This window comes from Phoca vitulina, unplaced genomic scaffold (genome assembly GCF_004348235.1).
Source record: "Phoca vitulina isolate PV1807 unplaced genomic scaffold, GSC_HSeal_1.0 scaffold76, whole genome shotgun sequence".
Taxonomy (NCBI): Eukaryota; Metazoa; Chordata; class Mammalia; order Carnivora; family Phocidae; genus Phoca; species Phoca vitulina.
The window spans coordinates 3,280,326-3,299,850 of NW_022589779.1; the positions used below are offsets into that span (position 1 = coordinate 3,280,326).

At 33.8% G+C, this 19,525-nt stretch overlaps 1 protein-coding gene across 1 annotated transcript in view; it reads left to right on the forward strand.

Annotated features, from left to right (window-relative positions):
* Positions 1 to 18,764, forward strand: part of PAWR (pro-apoptotic WT1 regulator) — a 108,375-nt gene extending 89,611 nt beyond the window's left edge. Inside the window, exons 5-7 of the mRNA XM_032393707.1 lie at positions 9,625 to 9,769; positions 12,021 to 12,125; positions 14,335 to 18,764. Of these exons, the coding sequence (XP_032249598.1) occupies positions 9,625 to 9,769; positions 12,021 to 12,125; positions 14,335 to 14,421 (337 nt within the window). The 3' untranslated portion in view covers positions 14,422 to 18,764. The remainder of the gene's footprint in view (positions 1 to 9,624; positions 9,770 to 12,020; positions 12,126 to 14,334) is intronic.
* Positions 18,765 to 19,525: the final 761 nt, after the last annotated feature.

Genomic DNA, 19,525 nt, shown 5'->3' on the forward strand with positions numbered 1-19,525 from the left:
CTTTATAGTTAAGTATTGAAGTTGGGTATAATCAGTCTTCCAGCTTTGTTTTTCAATAATGTGTTAGCTATTCTGGATTTTTTTTTGCCTCTCTGTGTGAACTTCAGAATTAGTTTGTCAATACAAAATAACTTGCTGGGATTTTGATTGGGCTTGCATTGACTACAGATCAAGTTGGGAAAAATTGACATTTTGCCAATATTGAATCATCCTATTCATTAGCTGAGAATATCTCTACATTTATTTAGTTCTTCTTTGGTATCTTTCATCAGAGTTTTTTTCAATATATTTTTTTAAATTTCAAATTCCACTGGTTTATTGCTAGTATATAGGACAGTGATTGACTGACTTTTGTGTATTAAACTTGTAAATCCTTCAACCTTGCTATAATTGTTTGTTAGTTCCAGGAATTTTTTTTTTGTTGATTCTTTCTTTTGATTCTTTTGGATTTTCTACATAGACAATGATGTCATGTAGCATTTTCTTGTTTTGTTGCATTAGCTAGGACTCCTCTAAGAGGTTGAAAAGGAGTGCTTTTCTTTATTGGTATGGTCATTTGATTTTTTTTCTTTAGCCTGTTGATGTGATGGATTACATTAATTGATTTTTGTTTTTGTTTTTTTACTTTTTTATCGTCATGTTAAGTGTATTCTAAATCTCATCCTTTCTTTCACCCATCTCCCCACCCACCTCCCTTCTGGTAACCATGTTTGCTCTCTATAATTAAGAGTCTGTTTTTTGGTTTGTCTCTCTCTTTTTTCCTTTGCTCATTTGTTTTTTTCTTAAATTCCGCATATGAGTGAGATGATATGCTATTTGTCCTTTTCTGATTGACTGACCTTGATTAGCATTATACCCTCTAGCTCTGTCCATGTTGTTGGAAATGGCAGTGTTCTTTTTTATGGCTGGATAATATTCTATTGTATATATACACACCACCTCTTCTTTATCTATTCATCTGTTGATAGACACTTGGGCTGCTTCCATATCTTGGCTATTGTAAATAATGCTGCAATAAACATAAGGGTGTATGAATCCCTTTGAATTAGTGTTTTCGTATTTTTTGGTTTAATACTCAGTAGTGTGATTCCTGGGTCATAAGGTTGTTCTATTTTTAATTCTGTGAGGAACCTCCATATTGTTTTCCACAGCGGTTGCACCAATTTGCATTTCCACCAGTAGTGCAAGAGGATTCCTTTCTATCCACATCCTTGTCAACACTTGTTTCTTGTGTTTTTGATTTTAGCCAGTCTGCCAGGTGTGAGGTGATATTTCATTGTAGTTTTGATTTGCATTTTCTTGATGATGAGTGAAGTTGAGAATTTTTTGTGTGTCTGTTGGCTTTCTGTATGTCTTCTTTGGAGAAATGTCTGTTCATGTCTTCTGCCCATTTTTTAATTGGATTATTTGTTTTGGGGTATTGAATTGTATCAGTTCTTTATATGTTTTGGATACTAACCATTTGTCAGGTATGTCCTCCATATCAGATATCTCTTCCCATTCAGTTCTGTTGTTTCCTTTGCTGTGCAGAAACTTTTTATTTTGATGTAGTCCCAGTAGTTATTTTTCCTTTTATTTCCTTTGCTTTAAAAGACATATCTAGAAAAATGTTATGGCCCTGAGAGATTACTGCCTGTGCTGTCTTCAAGGATTTTTATGGTTTCAGGTCTCACATTTAGGTGTTTAATCCATTTGGATTTTATTTTTGTGTATGGTGAAAGAAAGTGGTCCAGTTTCATTCTTTTGCCTGTTGCTGTCCAGTTGTCCCAACACCATTTGTATTGTGTATTCTTTCCTCCTTTGTCAAAGATTAATTCACCATATAATTGTGAGTTTATTTCCAGGTTTTGTGTTCTGTTCCATTGATCTGTGCATCTATTTTTATGTCAGTACCATACTGTTTAATTACCACTGCTTTGTAATATAACTTGAGATTTGGAATTGTGATACTTCCAGTGTAGTTTTTCTTTTTCAAGATTGCTTTGGCTATTCAAGGTCTTTTGTAGTTGCATAGAAATTTTAGGATTGTTTGTTCTGGTTCTGTGAAAAATGCTGTTGGTATTTTGATAAGGATTGCATTAATGTGTAGATTGCTTTGGGTAGTATAGACATTTTAACAATATTTGTTCTCCCAACCCATGAGCATGGGATGTCTTTCCATTTCTTTGCGTCATCTTGAATTACTTTCATTGGTGTTTTATAATTTTCAGAGTACAGGTCTTTCACCTCTTTGGTTAAATGTATTCCTAGATATTTTATTGCTTTTGTTGCAGTTTTTGTAAATGGGATTTTTGTTTTTTAAAGATTTTATTTATTTGAGAGAGACAGAGACAGAGCACAAGCAGTGGGAGGGGCAGAGGGAGAAGCAGACTCCTGGCTGAGCAGGGAGCCCGATGCGGGGCTCAATCCCAGGACCCTGAGATCATGGTCTGAGCTGAAGGCAACTGCTTAACCAACTGAGCCACCCAGGCGCCCCTGGGATTGTTTTCTTAATTTCACTTTCTGCTGTTTTATTATTAGTGTATAGGAATGCAATAGATTTCTGTACATTGGTTTTGTATCCTGCTACTTTACTGAATTCGTTTATTAGTTCTAGCAGTCTTTTGGTGGATTCTTTAGGATTTTCTATATATAGTATCACTTCATCTGCAAACAGTGAGAGTTTTACTTTTTCTTTATCAATTTGGATGACTTTTATTTCTTTATGCTCTCTGATTGCTTTGGCTAAGACCACCAGTACCGTGTTGAATAAAAGTGGTGAGAGTAGGCATCCTGTCTTGTTCCTGACCTTAGGGGAAAGCTCTCAGTTACATTAATTGATTTTGGAATGTTGAACCAACCTTGAATACCTGGGAAATTCCGTTTAATACAATTTTTTTTAAGATTTTATTTATTTATTAGAAAGAGAGAACAAGGGCGCCTGGGTGGCTCAGTTGGTTAAGCCACTGCCTTCGGCTCAGGTCATGATCCTGGAGTCCCGGGATCGAGTCCCGCATCGGGCTCCCTGCTCTGCAGGGAGTCTGCTCCTCCCTCTGACCCTCCCCCCTCTCATGTGCTCTCTCTCTCATTCTCTCTCTCTCAAATAAATAAATAAAATCTTTAAAAAAAAAAAAAAAAGAGAGAACAAGTAGGGAGAGCTGCAGGCAGAGGGAGAAGGAGAAGCAGACTCCCCGCTGAGCAGGGAGCCCAGCGTAGGGCTAGGATGACCTGAGCCATAGGCAGACACAGAGCCACCCAGATACCCCTGTATTTTTTTATATACAGTGTTAAATTTTATTTGCAAATATTTTGTTGAGGATTTTTGCCTCTATATATTCATGAGAGATATTAGTCTGCAGTTTTCTTGTGATATCTTCATCTGATTTTGGTATTAGGGTAATGCTGGCCTTAGAGAATGAGTTAGGAAGTATTCCTTCTGCTTCTGTTTTTCTGGAAGAGATTTTAGAGAATTGGTATAATTCTTCCTTCAATGTTTGGTAGGATTCACCAGTGAACCTGTCTGGACCTAGTGGTTTCTGTTTTGGAAGGTTATCAATTATTGATTCAATTTCTTTAACAGATACAGGCCTATTCAGATTGTCTAATTCTTCTTGTGTGAAGTTGTTTTTTTTCTTTTTTAAGATTTTATTTATTTATTTGACAGAGAAAGATATAGCAAGAGAGGGAACACAAGCAGGGGGAGTGGGAGAGGGAGAAGCAGGCTTCCTGCTGAGCAGGGAGCCCCATGTGGGGCTCGAACCCAGGACCCTGGGATCATGACCTGAGCTGAAGGCAGACGCTTAACGACTGAGCCACCAGATGCCCCTTCTTGTGTGAGTTTTGGCAGACTGTATCTTTTAAGGATTTGGTCCATTTCACCTAGGTTATTAAATTTGTGAGAAGAGTTGTTCACAGTATTCCTTTTGATGTCCATGGACTCTCTAGTGCTGTCCCCTCTTTCATTTCTGATACTAATAATCTGTGTCCCCTCATTTGCTTAGCCTAGCTGGAGGCCTATTGAATTTATTGATCTTTTCAAAGAAACAGTTTCTGGTTTCATTGATTTTCTTTATTGGTTTCCTGTTTTCAATATCATTGATATCTGCTCTGATTCTTATTTCTTCTGCTTGCTTTGGATTAATTTATTCTTTCTTTTCCAGTTTCCTAAGCCAGAAACTTAAAAGTACTGATTTTAGATTTTCTTTCTTTTCTATCCTATGCATTCAGTGCTATAAATTTCCCTACAAGCACTGCTTTCATTGCATCCCACAAATTTTAAGTCGTGGGTTCATTTTTGTTCAGTTCAAACATTTTAAAAATTCTTTGAGATTTCTTCTTTGACTCATGTGTTATTTAGAAGTCTATTAATTAATTTCTACACATTTTACAATTTTCCAGTTACCTTTGTGCTATTAATTTCTAGTTTAATTCTGTTTTGGTCTGAGAGCAGACATTGTATGATTTCTGTTCTTTTGAATTTGTGAATATGTGTTTTATGGTCTAGAATATGGTTGGTCTTGGTGAATGTACCATGTGAGCTTGAAAAGAATGTATATTCTTCTGTATGTGTGTTATTTTTATGTTAGTTGTAACCCAAAATGTGTAAGAACTGAAGAAAACAACAAGGAGTTATTTACTTTAAAAATCTTGCATTAAATTTAATCAGATTTATTCTTGTTTCATAAAGAGGATAATTAAAATGTAAGTATATAATTAAATAAAAATAAACAAATAGAAAACCTTTTTCATCCTTTTCAATTTCTGCTTTTGTTAGTATATCTAAATCTAGAAGTAAAATTTGTATTCCTTATTTTTAATCCTATTTACTTATAATAAAACCAGCTTTACTAGACTTTTTTTGATAGGAAAAGATAACACCTTTTCTGAATTCAACACTAGCAAAATCAAATGATGCTGATGATAGAAGTAATTTTAAAGAGTTACAGACCAAAAGAGTTGCGCTAGTTTTGTTGGGAAGTATTAGTTTTCCTATACAGGCATACCTTGTTTTATTGCGCTTTGCTTTTTTGTACTTTGTAGTTACTGTGTTTTTTACACTTTGAAGGTTCAAGACCAGTAGAGGAAGTAACTGCAGATGTGGTAGAAGTAACGAGAGAACTAGAATTAGAAGTGAAGCCTGAAGATGTGACTGAGTTGTTGAAATCTCATGATAGAACTTCACTGGATAAGGAGTTGCCTCTTACGGATGAGCGGAGAAAGTGGTTTCTTGAGATGGGTGTTTTCTTCTTCACTCCTGGTGAAGATGCTGTGAAGTTTGTTGAAAGGACAGCAGAGGATTTAGATAATACATAAACGTGGTTGATAAAGCACTGGCAGGGTTTGAGAGCATGACTCCTAATTTTGAAAGAAATTCTGCTGTGGGTAAAATGCTATGTAATAGCATTGCATGCTGCAGAGAAATTGTTTGTGAAAGGAAGAGTCAGTCAATGCATCAGACTTCATTGTTGTCTTATTTTGAGAAATTGCCACAACCACCCCAGCCTTTAGCAACCACCACCCTGATCAGTCAGCAGCCATCAACACTGAGGTATGTGTAGATTGCTTTGGGTAGTATGGACCCCCCCCACCCCAACACCAGCAAAAAACTTATGACTCATTGATAGTTCAGATGATGGTTAGCATTTAAAAAATATTTCTAAACTTAAGCATGTACATTGTGTCTTTGTTTAATGTTACGTTAGTCACCATACAGTACATTATTAGTTTTTGATGTAGTGTTCCATGATTCATTGATTACATTGTTTCTTTAACATAATGTTATTGCACATTTAATAGGCTACAGTATAGGTGTTGACAAGGATGGGGAGAAAGGGGAACCCTCTTGCACTGTTGGTGGGAATGCAAACTGGTACAGCCACTCTGGAAAACAGTATGGAGGGTCCTCAGAAAGTTAAAAATAGAACTACCCTATGAGCCCAGCAATTGCACTACTAGGTATTTCCTCAAAGAATACGAAAATACAGATTCAAAGGGGTACATGCACCCTGATGTTTATAAAAGCAGCGTTATCAACAATAGCCAAACTATGGAAAGAGCCCAATGTCCATCGACTGATGAATGGATAAAGAAGATGTAGTAAGTCTTACATACAATGAAATATTAATCAGCCATCAAAAAGAATGAAATCTTGCCATTTGCAATGATGTGGGTGGAGCTAGAGTATGCTAAGAAAAATAAGAGACATACCATATGATTTCATTCATATGTGGAATTTAAGAAACAAAACAAATGAACATACGGGAAAGGGGAAAAGAAAAAAGGAGAGGGAAACAAGCCATAAGAGACTCAATGATAGAGGACAAACAGGGTTGAGGGAGGGAAGTGGGTGTGGGATGGGCTGGATGGGTGATAGGGATTAAGGAGGGCACTTGTTATGATGAGCACTGGGTGTTGTATGTAAGTGATGAATCACTGAATTCTACTCCTGAAACCAATATTGAACTGTATTTTAACTAACTAGAATTTAAATAAAAATTTAAAAAAAACTTACTAACATTTTTTAGTTATATAAAATTTAAAAAATAGTCTACAGTATGGTGTAAACATAACTTTTATATGCACTGGGAAACCAAAAAATTTGACTCTCTTTATCGTGATACTTGCTTCATTGTGGTGGTCTGGAACCAAACCCCAAAGTACTCCGAGGAATGCCTGTGTTGAGTTCAATTTTTACCCATAATTGATGGGGAAGTGCTAAAACCACAGTGGGTTATTTGCAGTGATGTACTGGCTGCTACAACAATAATACCATCAAAACTTAAGTGGCATTTATATGTATTACATAAGTACATTCACAACCACAAATGAATTATTTGAAAGAAGGAATATTACAGTTAAGCTGACAGAAGTGGATCTTCAGGATTTCTTATGTAATCATTAGGGCTTTTTTAGTTTCTTTTAAAGTCTCATTATCAGGTTGCTAACATAAAAACAACTACACACAAATGAAAAGACAAAGGTGTTTGTTTGGAAATGTTGGATGAATCCATTGCAAAGAAGATAGTTTATGTAATACTTTCTGACAACACCATAGCTTGATATATTTAGGAACAGTTTAGTGATCCAGAAGACTGACTCTTAGACAAATAAGGGTAGGAAAGGAATTTTTGTTACAATTTGATGAACACGTTGATTTTGTTAATGTGACTGATATGAAGGCAGAATTTATTTTTCAACTTCCTTGCTGACAAACACAACTTATTATGAATTTGTAAAACTTTGAAGGGTTAACAAATCAACAAATGTGGTTTGGAGTTTTGTTTTGCTTTTGTAGGCGTATGTTCTGGTTATAGAGAGATGGTGACAAGAAAAACATGCTGGAACTTGTGCCATAATGTAAATCAATGTCCTGCTTCTTTCATTGAGAAAATCTTGCTATTGTCAGCTGAACTAAACTGTACTTTCTATATCACCTAAATTAACAGTAGTTCACAAAAGTGTGAATTGCTTAAACACTAATGCATTAAATTTGAGATTAAAAAAAATAAATGATAGTTTGGAAGCTGAACCAGTCAACTGTTACCATATGCTAAGGAATACAGTAATTTTCAAAGGGAGATGGTCAGACAAAAGTGTTTGAACTTTGGGATGAATGCTTAGTGTTTTTGCAAGATAAGGAACCAGTTTGGTTCCCAAACTTTTTAAATATGTGAATTAGACTTATTTGTCTGATAGCCTTATTCTTTTTTAAAAATGATCTTAGCCTTCCATGCAAGGAAAGAATGTCAGATGTTTTTAATGTTATATAATATCAAAGGACAAAAATGAAAGTTAGAAATTTTGGGAAAAAGTTCCACAGATTGTTATGATGGGTTTCACAGTAATAATTATCAGTAAAGTAGTTGATGATTTTTGTAGTGCACATTTATAAAATGTTAAAATCAAACTGGTAAGACAAACTTGGTAAGAAGTTTGTCAGATTTACAAATTTGGTAAGACACACTTTGAATTTTTTTATCAAAAGAAAGCCAGTACATAGGAAATTAATAGCTCAGGAATCCTTTTTTTTTTTTTTTTTTTTTCAAAAAAAACTATTGTGGATTGAACTATAGTTTTGATGGATAAATTACTGATATTGGCTACCAATGAAGGATTGAAGACAAATTTTAAAAAGCATCATTTTCTGGATTTTTGGGTAAAAGTTAAAAATTACTATCCTGAGCTGAAATTGCTTTATTTAAAATATCTTCTATTCCTGTTAAAATACATCTATGAAACTAGTTTTTCTGTTATGGGTGCTATTAAAAGAAAACATAGAAGTAGTTTAGATATACCTTATCCCTCATGGGTTGCATTGTCATCAGTCTAACCTAGTATAGGTCATTTAGCAAATGTGGTAGCCAGCCTCTGAAAGAGCTCCCAGGATGCCCTACCTCCTGGTATTTACGTCTTTGTAATCCCCTTCCACACTGCAGTATATACAGGGTTGATGTGGTAGTATGTCACTTACAAGATTAGGTCATAGCAGATACTGCAGTGTATGTCTTGTCTGTCTCTGGAAACCAGCTGTCATGTGGTGAACAGCCCAGTGGAGAGGCCTACATACTGAGGAACTAAGGCTTTTGGTCAACAGCCAGTTAGAAACTGAAGCCTTTTGCCATCAGCCATGTGAGTGAGCTCAAAGGCAAATTCTCTAGACCAGTCAAGCCTTCAGATGACTGTAGTCCTCACCAAAACCTCATAAAAGACCTTGAAACATAGCCACCCAGCTAAATTGCTTCCAGATTCCTAACCAACAGAAATTGTGAGATGATAAGTATGTGTTGTTTTAAGCCACTAAGTTTTGGTGTAACTTTTAATGCAGTAGTAGGTAAGTAATACAAAAAAACAAGAAACAAACTCATTATGTTAAAAATTTTAAATATGTGAATTGGTGTTTAATATGAAGAATTGCCATTTCAGTCCTCACTTTGGGTTAAATAAAATTATGAAATGATTAGTGTGATGGCTGTTTTCTGTGATTGCCTATATGCACACTTCAATGAAAGTAAACAATTTTATGTAATTCTTTTTTCTGTTAATTCTAATTATATTATTGAAATAAAATTTTATGGGCATGGCTAATAAAACATTGAACTTATATTTTATATGGCCTTTTTAACTTTTGTTTTTCCACTAGTTCGTTTTTATTTTATCTTAGAAAAGTATTGGTCCATGATGGATTGGAATTTTAAAAAAAAATGGAAAAAGAAAACAAAATGGTTTTCCACCACAGATAATCTACATTAAGTCTCCTGTCAGTTGTCATAGTACCCTATACTTACCTTATTGTGATGGTCATCTTGCTTTATTATAATTGGTTATGTTCCGTGTTAAACTGAAAGCCCTGTGAAAGGCAGAGTCCATGTCTTTGTTTGCTGTTATATCTTCATGCCCAGAACAGTGTCTGGTACTTAGCCAGCTACTCAGTAGTTATTGGTCAAAAAAATTAACTTTTTTTTTTTTTTAATTTTTTTTGTTGTGTTGGAATAATGATTAACTTCTTTAGTTATAAATGAGTTGGCTACTGTAACTGTGTGTCCTCAGGGAATGGTAATTATTTATGGTGAATAGAAAATATTCTTGGTATTCTTCTTGCTGAGTATTTACGGGTACTTTTATAAAATACATCTTTTTTTTCCATAGCACAACTGCCTCTGAAGAAGATGTCTCAAGTAGATATCCCCGAACAGATAGAAGTGTGTTCAGCAGATATAACAGGGATGCAAATGCTTCAGGTAATTTGGTCTCAAGTAGCATGTTGGAAAAGAAAATTGAAGATCTTGAAAAGGTATGAATTACAAATTATTTAAGATTGATAAATTTAATATGCCATTGGGATTCCTCATTTTACTTTCATTAGCAGCTGAGAAAATAAATTGAAATTTGTATGGGAGAGAGAGTGCCAACAAAGGGAAAAGAATGAGAGGTGCTAGTGGAAGATACCATTAGTATTAATTGGTATTTCCATATTTAGTCAAGTTGCGGTTTTAAATCACTGTCTTAAGTATATAGTTTCCAGATACATTGTGGCTAGGCATTTTCTGATTCCCTTAATACTTTCTTATCCAGTTCTGTTGTTAAAACTTTCAGAAATGGAGCCAATTCTTGTATTCCTTAATATTTAATGTATACTCCCATTCTGCTACGTATTACCTCTAACATATTAAAGACAGTCTTTGTTTTTGAAATGGTTATAAGTCTGTGCTGGCAATATGTCCTACTGTGTGTTTATTATATTATCTGTATAGTTTATCATTTGTAGACTTTCTTCTGGGTTCTGGTTAGAGCTTAGAGCCATCTTTGGTGTTTGAAACAGTTGTCAGAATAAACCTATTTAGGAGTGTATTTGAGAACAACAAGGCAAATGAATATTGGCGTAAATATATTAACCATATGGTCTCAGGTTTTTTTCTGTCAACATTTAATATGTAAAGTTGGTAATGGTGCTGATTACTTTCTGATTGTTGAAAATATGTTTTGTATTGCTGAATTGAAATTATTCTCTGTGATACAAAGATTGTTTTAAGTAGACATTTAATTTAAAAATTTTTATAGTATTATGATTGTTTTTAGTTCATATCTCAGCTTTAATACCAGTTTCTGTGAGTTTAAATTAAAAACTTTAAGGAATACATAGTCTAATCGGTTTAAAAGGTTTCTTTAGAAAGGCTTTTACAGTTCCACATGAGTTTGGATCCAGTTCCGAGTAGTTTGGCAGCAGCTGTTTAATGAAGCAGGCTGGCTGCTTTTTCTGAGGGCTAGTAGGAAAGAGGGTAAATTCTGAACGAAATTTTTTAGTTCTGCTTTTCTTTTGCCCCAAAGGTAGTCAACCCAGCCCAAGGCCCTGGATTCTAAATAAGATTTCTTTGAAAAAGGTGTTGCATTGTTTGAAGAAAAAAAAAGTTTAAAAACCAGTAATCTATTTCAGTTCCTTTATTTTGTCCATTAACTGGTAGAGCCACAAGTAACATTTGAGGACCATTGTTTTTCTGTTTAGAGTTTTCCAGAGCCATCTCCTTTTCTTAAACTTTGTGTGTGTGTGTTTTTTTAAAGATTTATTTATTTATTTATTTGGTGGGGGAGGGACAGGGGTGAGGGAGAGAGAATCCCAAGCAGACTCCGCTGAGCTTAGAGCTGACAAGAGGCTCAGAGATCACTACCTGAGTCAGAGGCTTAACCAACTGCACCACCCAGGTGCCCCTTAAACTTTGTATTTCGAATAAAAAATTTGAATTTCTTCAAACAGGATATTATCCATTTAAAAAATAAGATATATCATTACAATGGTGGTGATAAAGATGAACCATGAGAGACTATGGACTCTGAGAAACAAACTGAGGGTTCTAGAGGGGAGGGTGGTGGGAAGATGGGCTAGCCTGGTGATGGGTATTAAAGAGGGCACGTACTGAATGGAGCACTGGATGTTATGTGCAAACAATGAATCATGGAACACTACATCAAAAACTAATGATGTAATATATGGTGATTAACATAACATAATAAAAAAAACAATGGTGGTGATAAACTAAAGAGGGTAAGTCATTGGGTATTAGTACTTGTTAAAGAATTGTGTAAACATAGGTTTAATCAGAAATATGGGGCCACCTGGATGGCTCAGTTGGTTAAACATCTGACTCTTGGTTTCTGATCAGGTCATGATCTAATGGATTGTGAGATCAAGCCCCGCCTCGGGCTTCATGCTCAGCACGGAGTTTGCTTGGATTCTCTCCCACTCCCCCTTCGCCCATGCTCACCTTTACGTGTGCACTCTCATTCTCTCTCTCTGTCAAATAAATAAATCCTTAAAAAAAAAAAAAAAATATATATATATATATATATATATCTTATAACTCCTGTATTCCTCTCATTCTTTGGGTCTTTCCTAGGATGGGTTTTTCCTTCCCTCACCAGGTGACTTAAATGCATTTGGAAGTCTTCCTGTATTTAGGGTGCTTCACCAAACTTGGCAGATACATGTCATTTAAGGTTAAAAACAACCATTTACTTCCCAATTAATACTTTGTAATTATATCTGCCAGGAAGTAGTAAGAGAAAGGCAAGAAAACTTAAGACTTGTGAGACTAATGCAAGATAAAGAGGAAATGATCGGAAAACTCAAAGAAGAAATTGATTTGTTAAATAGAGTAAGTATTCACACATTTCAGTTTCATAGTTTGTTTTTTTCCCTTCAATTGGATGAAAATACATATGTATGAAGAGATTATGTAATTTCATTATTTTGTTAATGAGATGGTAACTTGTGGTAATAAGAATCATCATTTCATTCTATAAACTGATTTCCTCTGGCCAGTTATCAGTTGTATTCAGTTAATACTGTTCTTTTGGGGATGGACTGATGAATGGATTTGTTCAGTGTTTTTGTTAGAGTCTGGAGGTGAGAGGCAGCTTGGTCACCACCACACATAAAAGGGTATTGGTACAGAGTTGCCTCAGTGAAGAGCTAAACTTGCTACTTTCTTGCCATAAGACACTCCAGATGTCTTTGTGTGTATTTTCACCACCTTTTTCCCCTCTAGTTATACTTACACATCTCCAACTTTAGGTTTAGCATTATACTAGGTCTCTATTACACTATTTTGTAACTCTTTTTCTTGCATTCAGCCTTAGAATTTACTTTCTGCTTAAGAAGCAGGTATTAGTGCTGGGCCTTTCTGCTTAAGAAGCAGGTGTTAGTGCTGGCCCGTACTTAGGTAATGTTGATGAGAAGAGATTCCATAGTTTTGCATATTAGAAGACTTCAGATAAGATGGAGGAAAGAAATAAGTTTGCTGCAGGGAAAAAGGGAACAGATTCCTAATCCAGTCTTAACCCTAACAATGAAAGAAGAGGAAATAAAGAGGCTTCATTATGTAGATCCATTCTAAATAAAGCTCTAAGGCATTAACTACAGGTAATAGATGAGGACAGCACAATTTAGTTTAACTTGCTCAAAGTCATAGGTAGTAATCACGGAGTAACTATCTGAGCCAGTATTTTACATCAGGTATTCCAAAATCCTAATTCTGAGCTCTCCATTTTTGTAAACAGTCTTTCATCTTGGTTTAGAACACAGGCATTCCTCTATTGGTTTTGGAATATGATTTAATAAAATCTGAAAATAGTTTTGAAGTCTATGATACATTAGCACTGTCTTAGGCGCTGTGCATTAAAAAGAATAATAAAACACCTGCTTTTACAGAGTTTATAATCAAGTAATGATACAGGAATATATTTTATTATTTAATTCTAAATCTTGGATTAGGTCTCAGTTGTAGTAATTTTCGGAATCCTGTATATTTATTGTTGTTGCTTTCAATAGGTAAGTTCCCCAACATCATTCATTTGGTTTGTGAGTAAATGCAGATTCTATTTTTGCACATTTTAAAAACATTTACCTAATTGTCCAAAGGCAGTATGCTAAATTTATCAGAATGCTGCTGTCCAGTAGCATGCTTACAATTTAAACTGATTACTCCAAGTTTTAGTATTTTGAATTACAAGGATAAATCTAAAAATACGTGCTTTTACAACTATCAGTAAGCATTGTGCCTTGAAATAGTTTCTTCTAACTAAAACTTAGAGTGGATTATCTTCATATTTACCGCATGGTTGTATATATGGCACTAGGATTAACATAGGGAACACAGACCTGGAATCATATAACTTTAAAGCTGGAGGATCATTACTTAGTTTATTGGCTTTCATTTTTTTTTAAAGCTCTAAAACCTTTTCCTCAAACAAAATGTTATAGAGAAGCCTAACGTGAATTGAACCAGATCAACTCCCTTTGCTCCAGATCTCCTTTTCTGTATGCCTCCATTTTATCACTTCCCCAGATTTTCACCTCCCAGCACACACCCTTGTTAAAGATCATACCAGGTGGTAGGAGTACACCCAGAACTTGTACCTCTATCTTTTTGATGCCTCGTTTGATACAGGCTGTTATCCGAGGCCCTGAAGCTCATGTTGCCCACATATGTATTTTGTTTAGCCCTCAATTTGGGGAGGGGAGATTTGTTTTTAACTGAAAAATGAAGCTATTTATAATGATTAAAAATTGGAAGATTCACAATTAAAGAATTCTGATTTTTGACTTCTCCTAAAAATGAAAAATCTGGCAAGAGGTATCTGTCTTATCATGATAATAATGAGAAGGAGTTGAGTAGTGGATGCTCCCTTCAGGTGGGGCATACTTCATCTAAAGTTGTTTTCAGAACTTGTCCTTGTTTCCAAATTAAATGCTTGTATGAATTATCTTTGAATGTATGTATTTTAAAGTGTTTTTATCACCTTTAGTATATTTTTAATTATTTAAAAAACTCCTATGTTATTTTCGTTTTTTGTTTCCTGAAGGACCTAGATGACATAGAAGATGAAAATGAACAACTAAAGCAGGAAAATAAAACTCTTTTGAAAGTTGTTGGTCAGCTAACAAGGTAGAAGATTCAAGTCCCAGTGTGGAAAAAGTATTTTAAAACTACTGATTGAATGTTATAGTTGATGGTAGGACAATATACCTATGCTGCAATACATTAAGTATGTATATTTATTTCTAGAAAACAGTGGGTTTTTATTTTCAAAATACTTCTTTTTCATTATTTCAAAACAGTATCAACCTTCTATTTCACGAATAAGTAACATCTTTCAGTTATTAAAATGATAGGTTACGCCTCTTTTGGTTTTGTGTGGTATTCAAATAATATATGGTTTAAAGTCACAACCATTTGAATATATTTTATCTATGGTAGTGTGTTTTCTCCCTAAAGGAATATACATAGTCTTTGTTTACATGAATTCAAATACTTCTGGGGAATTACCAGCAATTGCCTTATTACTGATGTGTGCAAACTTAATATGTGTTGTTGATTTACTCATAAAGGCTTTGTCTATTGTCATTTGTTCTTTCAACTTATTCTAAGCAATTTAGAGTAATAGAGTGTCACATCATTTTATGTAACAGTCATCTTTAAAAAGGAAAGCTATTATGAAAAGTCATTTAATATCATGTACTAGTTGGCTAAATATAAAATTTTAAAGAATACTTGAATTGTGCTACAGTAAATTAAAATATACAATTTTTGTATTTGAATGTTGAAAAAAATTTAAAATCACTTTAGCTTCTGAAAGACATACACTTGTAATTTCATCGTAAAATTTCTTATGTAGGTACTATGTTTCTTATTATTCCAAGATTTATAAATGAACATGGGATATTTAAAAAGTTCATTCATCAGTCCTGGAGAGCGTGTACAATTTCAGTGTAAAAGAAAAAAAATCCATATTTTTAATTGTCATTTGCATTAAAAACAAAACCAAAATATTTATCCACACTTAAAACATTTATAATTACATTTACAAAACAATACATAAACAGAAATAGTATTGAAATACTTTGCTTATTTCTAACTTGGAGAATAACACTGTGATACAGTTGTTGTCATATGAGAGAATTATTCCCCTACTTCAAATTTAAGGGATTTTCTTCCTAATATTGGATTTTTAAAAACAATTTTTAAAAATTTTGAAGAAATTTATAAATTTTCTATTAAGTATCATTTAGTGTTTAGAGTTTTTGTATATTAAATTTTTATGTTGAGTAAGGAAACCCCCTCTTTTAAAATATATTAACATTAAGAAATGTCTGTCTGATAATTGAATCCTAAACAGTATACTGATACCGTTTTGTCCAATGAAACGTAGTAAAATCCATTTTGGGTAACCTACTGTCTCTTTTTCTTCACTTGCCAAGTTCCTTCATTATTTACTATTAGAAAAATAGGGAAGTGAGACAACTGGACAGAACGTAAATGATAAATATCACATGTTGAATTCTAAAAATTCTTTGTGGTTACCTAGATTGGCTTCTCATTTCAGAAGTTTCAACCTTGGCTGATGATTAGAATCACTTGGATTGCTTACAAAGAATTCCCTGGCTGTAATTTCTAGATAGATTTAGGTTGAGACCCTGGATAGAATTTTTAAAGCTCACCATCTGATGATTCTGATCATAATTAAGTTTGGAAATAGCTGCTGTCGCCTCTTTCCTTTCTATATCTTCCACTGGAGACCCTAGAATTAACATACGTTAGCTACCAGCATTTTGTCCCCCTTTTAGTTTATTTAATAATTTATCTGGTCTCTGGGGAAGTTTTCATATGTTTAAATATATTTACCAAAAATTTCAACGTTAGATTACCAAACTTGATATAGTTGCAGAATTACTGCGTAAGGGCATCCTTTTTGGAGAATGTTACCCAGCATGGGAACAGTGACCTGCTCTCCACATGTCAGAGTGGTATGCCAGGCTCAGTCACTGCCTTGGCTGTGAGGCACTCATCTCCCTTCAGTTACCCTTAGGTATTTTGCAGAAATATTGCTATTACCTAGTTTTACATCCAAGCTTTGGATGTTGTGAAAATGCTGTCAATATCCAGCATTATTAGTGTGCTGGTTTTTCAGTAAAGTTTTTGAAATTTCTATTTAATCCATATGTAAGGAAAGGAATATTTCATTTCCCTTTTTAAAATTATACCAGTTATTAGTGCTTTTAAAGACTGAGCTGTTTTTAAATTTTCCTTTTCTTCAGTTTATTAGGAAAATTTCCAACAATGATTTTTTACATAATGGTACCTAGTGCAAATACAGAGGCCTGACAACTTAGGCAAAGCAGTTCACAAGCAGTCCTTCCTCCTGTCCTTAAAATGTGTATTTATATCACTTATAGATTTTTACACTGAATATTGAAAAATTAAGTAGGATCTGCTACAATTTCCCTTTAAAATGTATAAAAAGCATTGAGATTTTAAAAAGGTAAAATACATGTGCACTACCTTAGAAAACTTGGCTGTTGTCAATAAAGTGCTAGTATTTGTGAAATTATTAGTTCCATTCAGAAATTATATTTCTTATATTTCCTGGGACTTTATGGCATAATAAAGCATATTCAAAGTTTTACTGTGTTTATGATATTATTTTCAAAACAATAAGTTTATTAATTTTAAAGTGAACATGACTTGTCCCCCTGATTTCTGACATGCATTAATTTGAGAATTACAAAGTAACCTCCATTTTTCATTTTTCTAGAATTGTTATTAATTTTATTGCACTACAGTTACCTTTAGAGAGGAAGAGGGTGGTGTTTATGTATTTCTAAGGGAATTTACTAAATATAGAGATTAGCACTGTCACACTGGCTCAAGCAGTTTAAAACATAGAAAATTAAGTATCGGGGGGCAGACACATGAAGCAATGTATTCTTTTTTTTTAAAGTTAACTTTTTAATTGTGGTTTAAAGCAATGTATTCCTAAGGTGAAAAACCTACCTCAATTATATATGGGTTTATGTTTTCTGGATTAGTCTGGATTTTTATAATTAGAAATTAAAATGTGACATTTTGAGTCCACTAATACTTTGTTGAAAATACAAGTCAGTATAATAGACTTTGTAAGTTCAACACTGTAATACAAAACAGGAAAGACCTTTGGTTTGATCATTGATCTGATGTCCTAGACAATATTCATATGTACAGTGATAGTCATCTTTCATCTATTTTGTAGTTTTATAATCTTGAGTCCATGCCTAGTAAGTTCCATGCAGTATTGGCACTTATTTAATAACTGTTCATGGTTTAGTTAATAGCCTGTTACAAGATTCAGGCATAGATTTTCATCTTGTACTATAAGAAACGAAACACACCAGCTTTTCATTGGGAGGAATAGTAAGAAAGAACTAACATTCAGGAGTCAGAACTTTAAAATAATATGTTAAAGTCAGTGCTAAACATTCTCTTATTGTATCTGAACCATTCCTAATATGTAACAGTAAGCTTGACTTCCTGTGCTCACTCTCATAATTAAAGGACATCCCATCAACTAGGATCATAATTTATATATTATTTATGTGAGAACTAGTGCCACTTTTGTTGTTCCATTTAACTGAAAGCGTAATACTAGTAGACAACAAACATTTTGCTCTTCAGGTGCTTCCCCCATGTTGTTAAATTTCTCATTGAAGTTCAGAAGTTGGTTGTCATTCTCAAACTTGAAAAATTACCTAGATTACCCTAGAAAACCTGAACCCATATTGTTTTTTTATTTATCTTAGCTAGACTCTCACAGCACGTTAAAATCCTCTACCCATTAACGTGTCGGTATGTGAGAGGAATATGGATGAGGACTATAAATACATTAAATTTTCATATCTATTCTTTTAGCAAGTATTTATTAGTCTAGTAGATATGTAATTATAGTTCTTATAGATGTTTTTTAAAAATGGACATGGACCAGCCCTTCATTTAGCAGTGTACTATCTATGTAGTGTGTGTCAGTAGCACAAAGTGCATTCTTAATTAGCATTAGCTGGTCTAATCTGAATAGTTCATTCAGAAGTGTGGTTTTTTTTTTGGTATTATCTAGCCATTGTCTTTTAGGTCTAGTTAATAGGTACCATTTAATTTGCTGCAGCACTTACTGAATGGTGGAGTGGAAGACCTGATGCATGTTGGGAAATATCTTACCATATTTCATTTAGGTAATTATGCTTTATGAAAAGAACATTGTTGAAGACTTTATAGCAGTAATGAAGTAAAAAGAATTCAGTGTATTTCAGATACAACAAACTATTAATGGTATTCTCTCTGTACATTATTGATTACTAGTTTGTTTTTAGGTATTTACATCTAATAAGCAGTTCACATCCTGACACATATTGCTTTGGTAATAATAGAATGTTAATGATGATCGGGCGCCTGGGTGGCTCAGATGGTTAAGCGTCTGCCTTCGGCTCAGGTCATGATCTCAGGGTCCTGGGGTCGAGTCCTGCCTGCTTCTCCCTCTGCTTCTCTCTCTCTGTCTCTAATGAATAAATAAATAAAATCTTAAAAAAAAAAAAAAAAAAAAAAGAATGTTAATGATGATCACTTGATGGACACTAATTACGTGCCTGTTTTGTTTTGATTCCTCTTCTGGATACCTAATAGATACACATGGCCCTTTTTGGTGAACTTGTTTCTTGGAAGATTTGGCTATTTTAGTCAGGGTTTTTCTTCTAAATTTAAGTATTAGATGGCTGCTGCTACCAGCAACAACCATATGAAAACTAAAATTTACTGTTTTGTTGAAAAATCAGTTAAGTAAATATTTGTAGAAAAACACCTCGATAATTTATTGACCACATTAGTATTGTGTAGAGAGCTTTCATAATTCCCATGGCATAGGTTTTCATGGTGGAATAGTCAGCTTGATATAGATTCACTTTTAATAGGCTTTGCATGTAAAATAATAAATACTCAGTAAAAAAATAAATTTTCATTTATTTTTCAACACTGGTTATTTTTTTTTCACCCTGAACTATCAGTAAAACCCTGACCATGAGTTTTACTTTTGGAGTTAAGGGATAATGTTAATATTCTAATTAATTTGTGTGCCTCTTACTAAAACAATATGCAGTACATTTAAATCTTTAGTATACATTATTGTAAAGGGAAAAATGTTTAAAAAAATAAAAATGCTATATTGATAAGATCTGTATACTTCAATGGTGGGA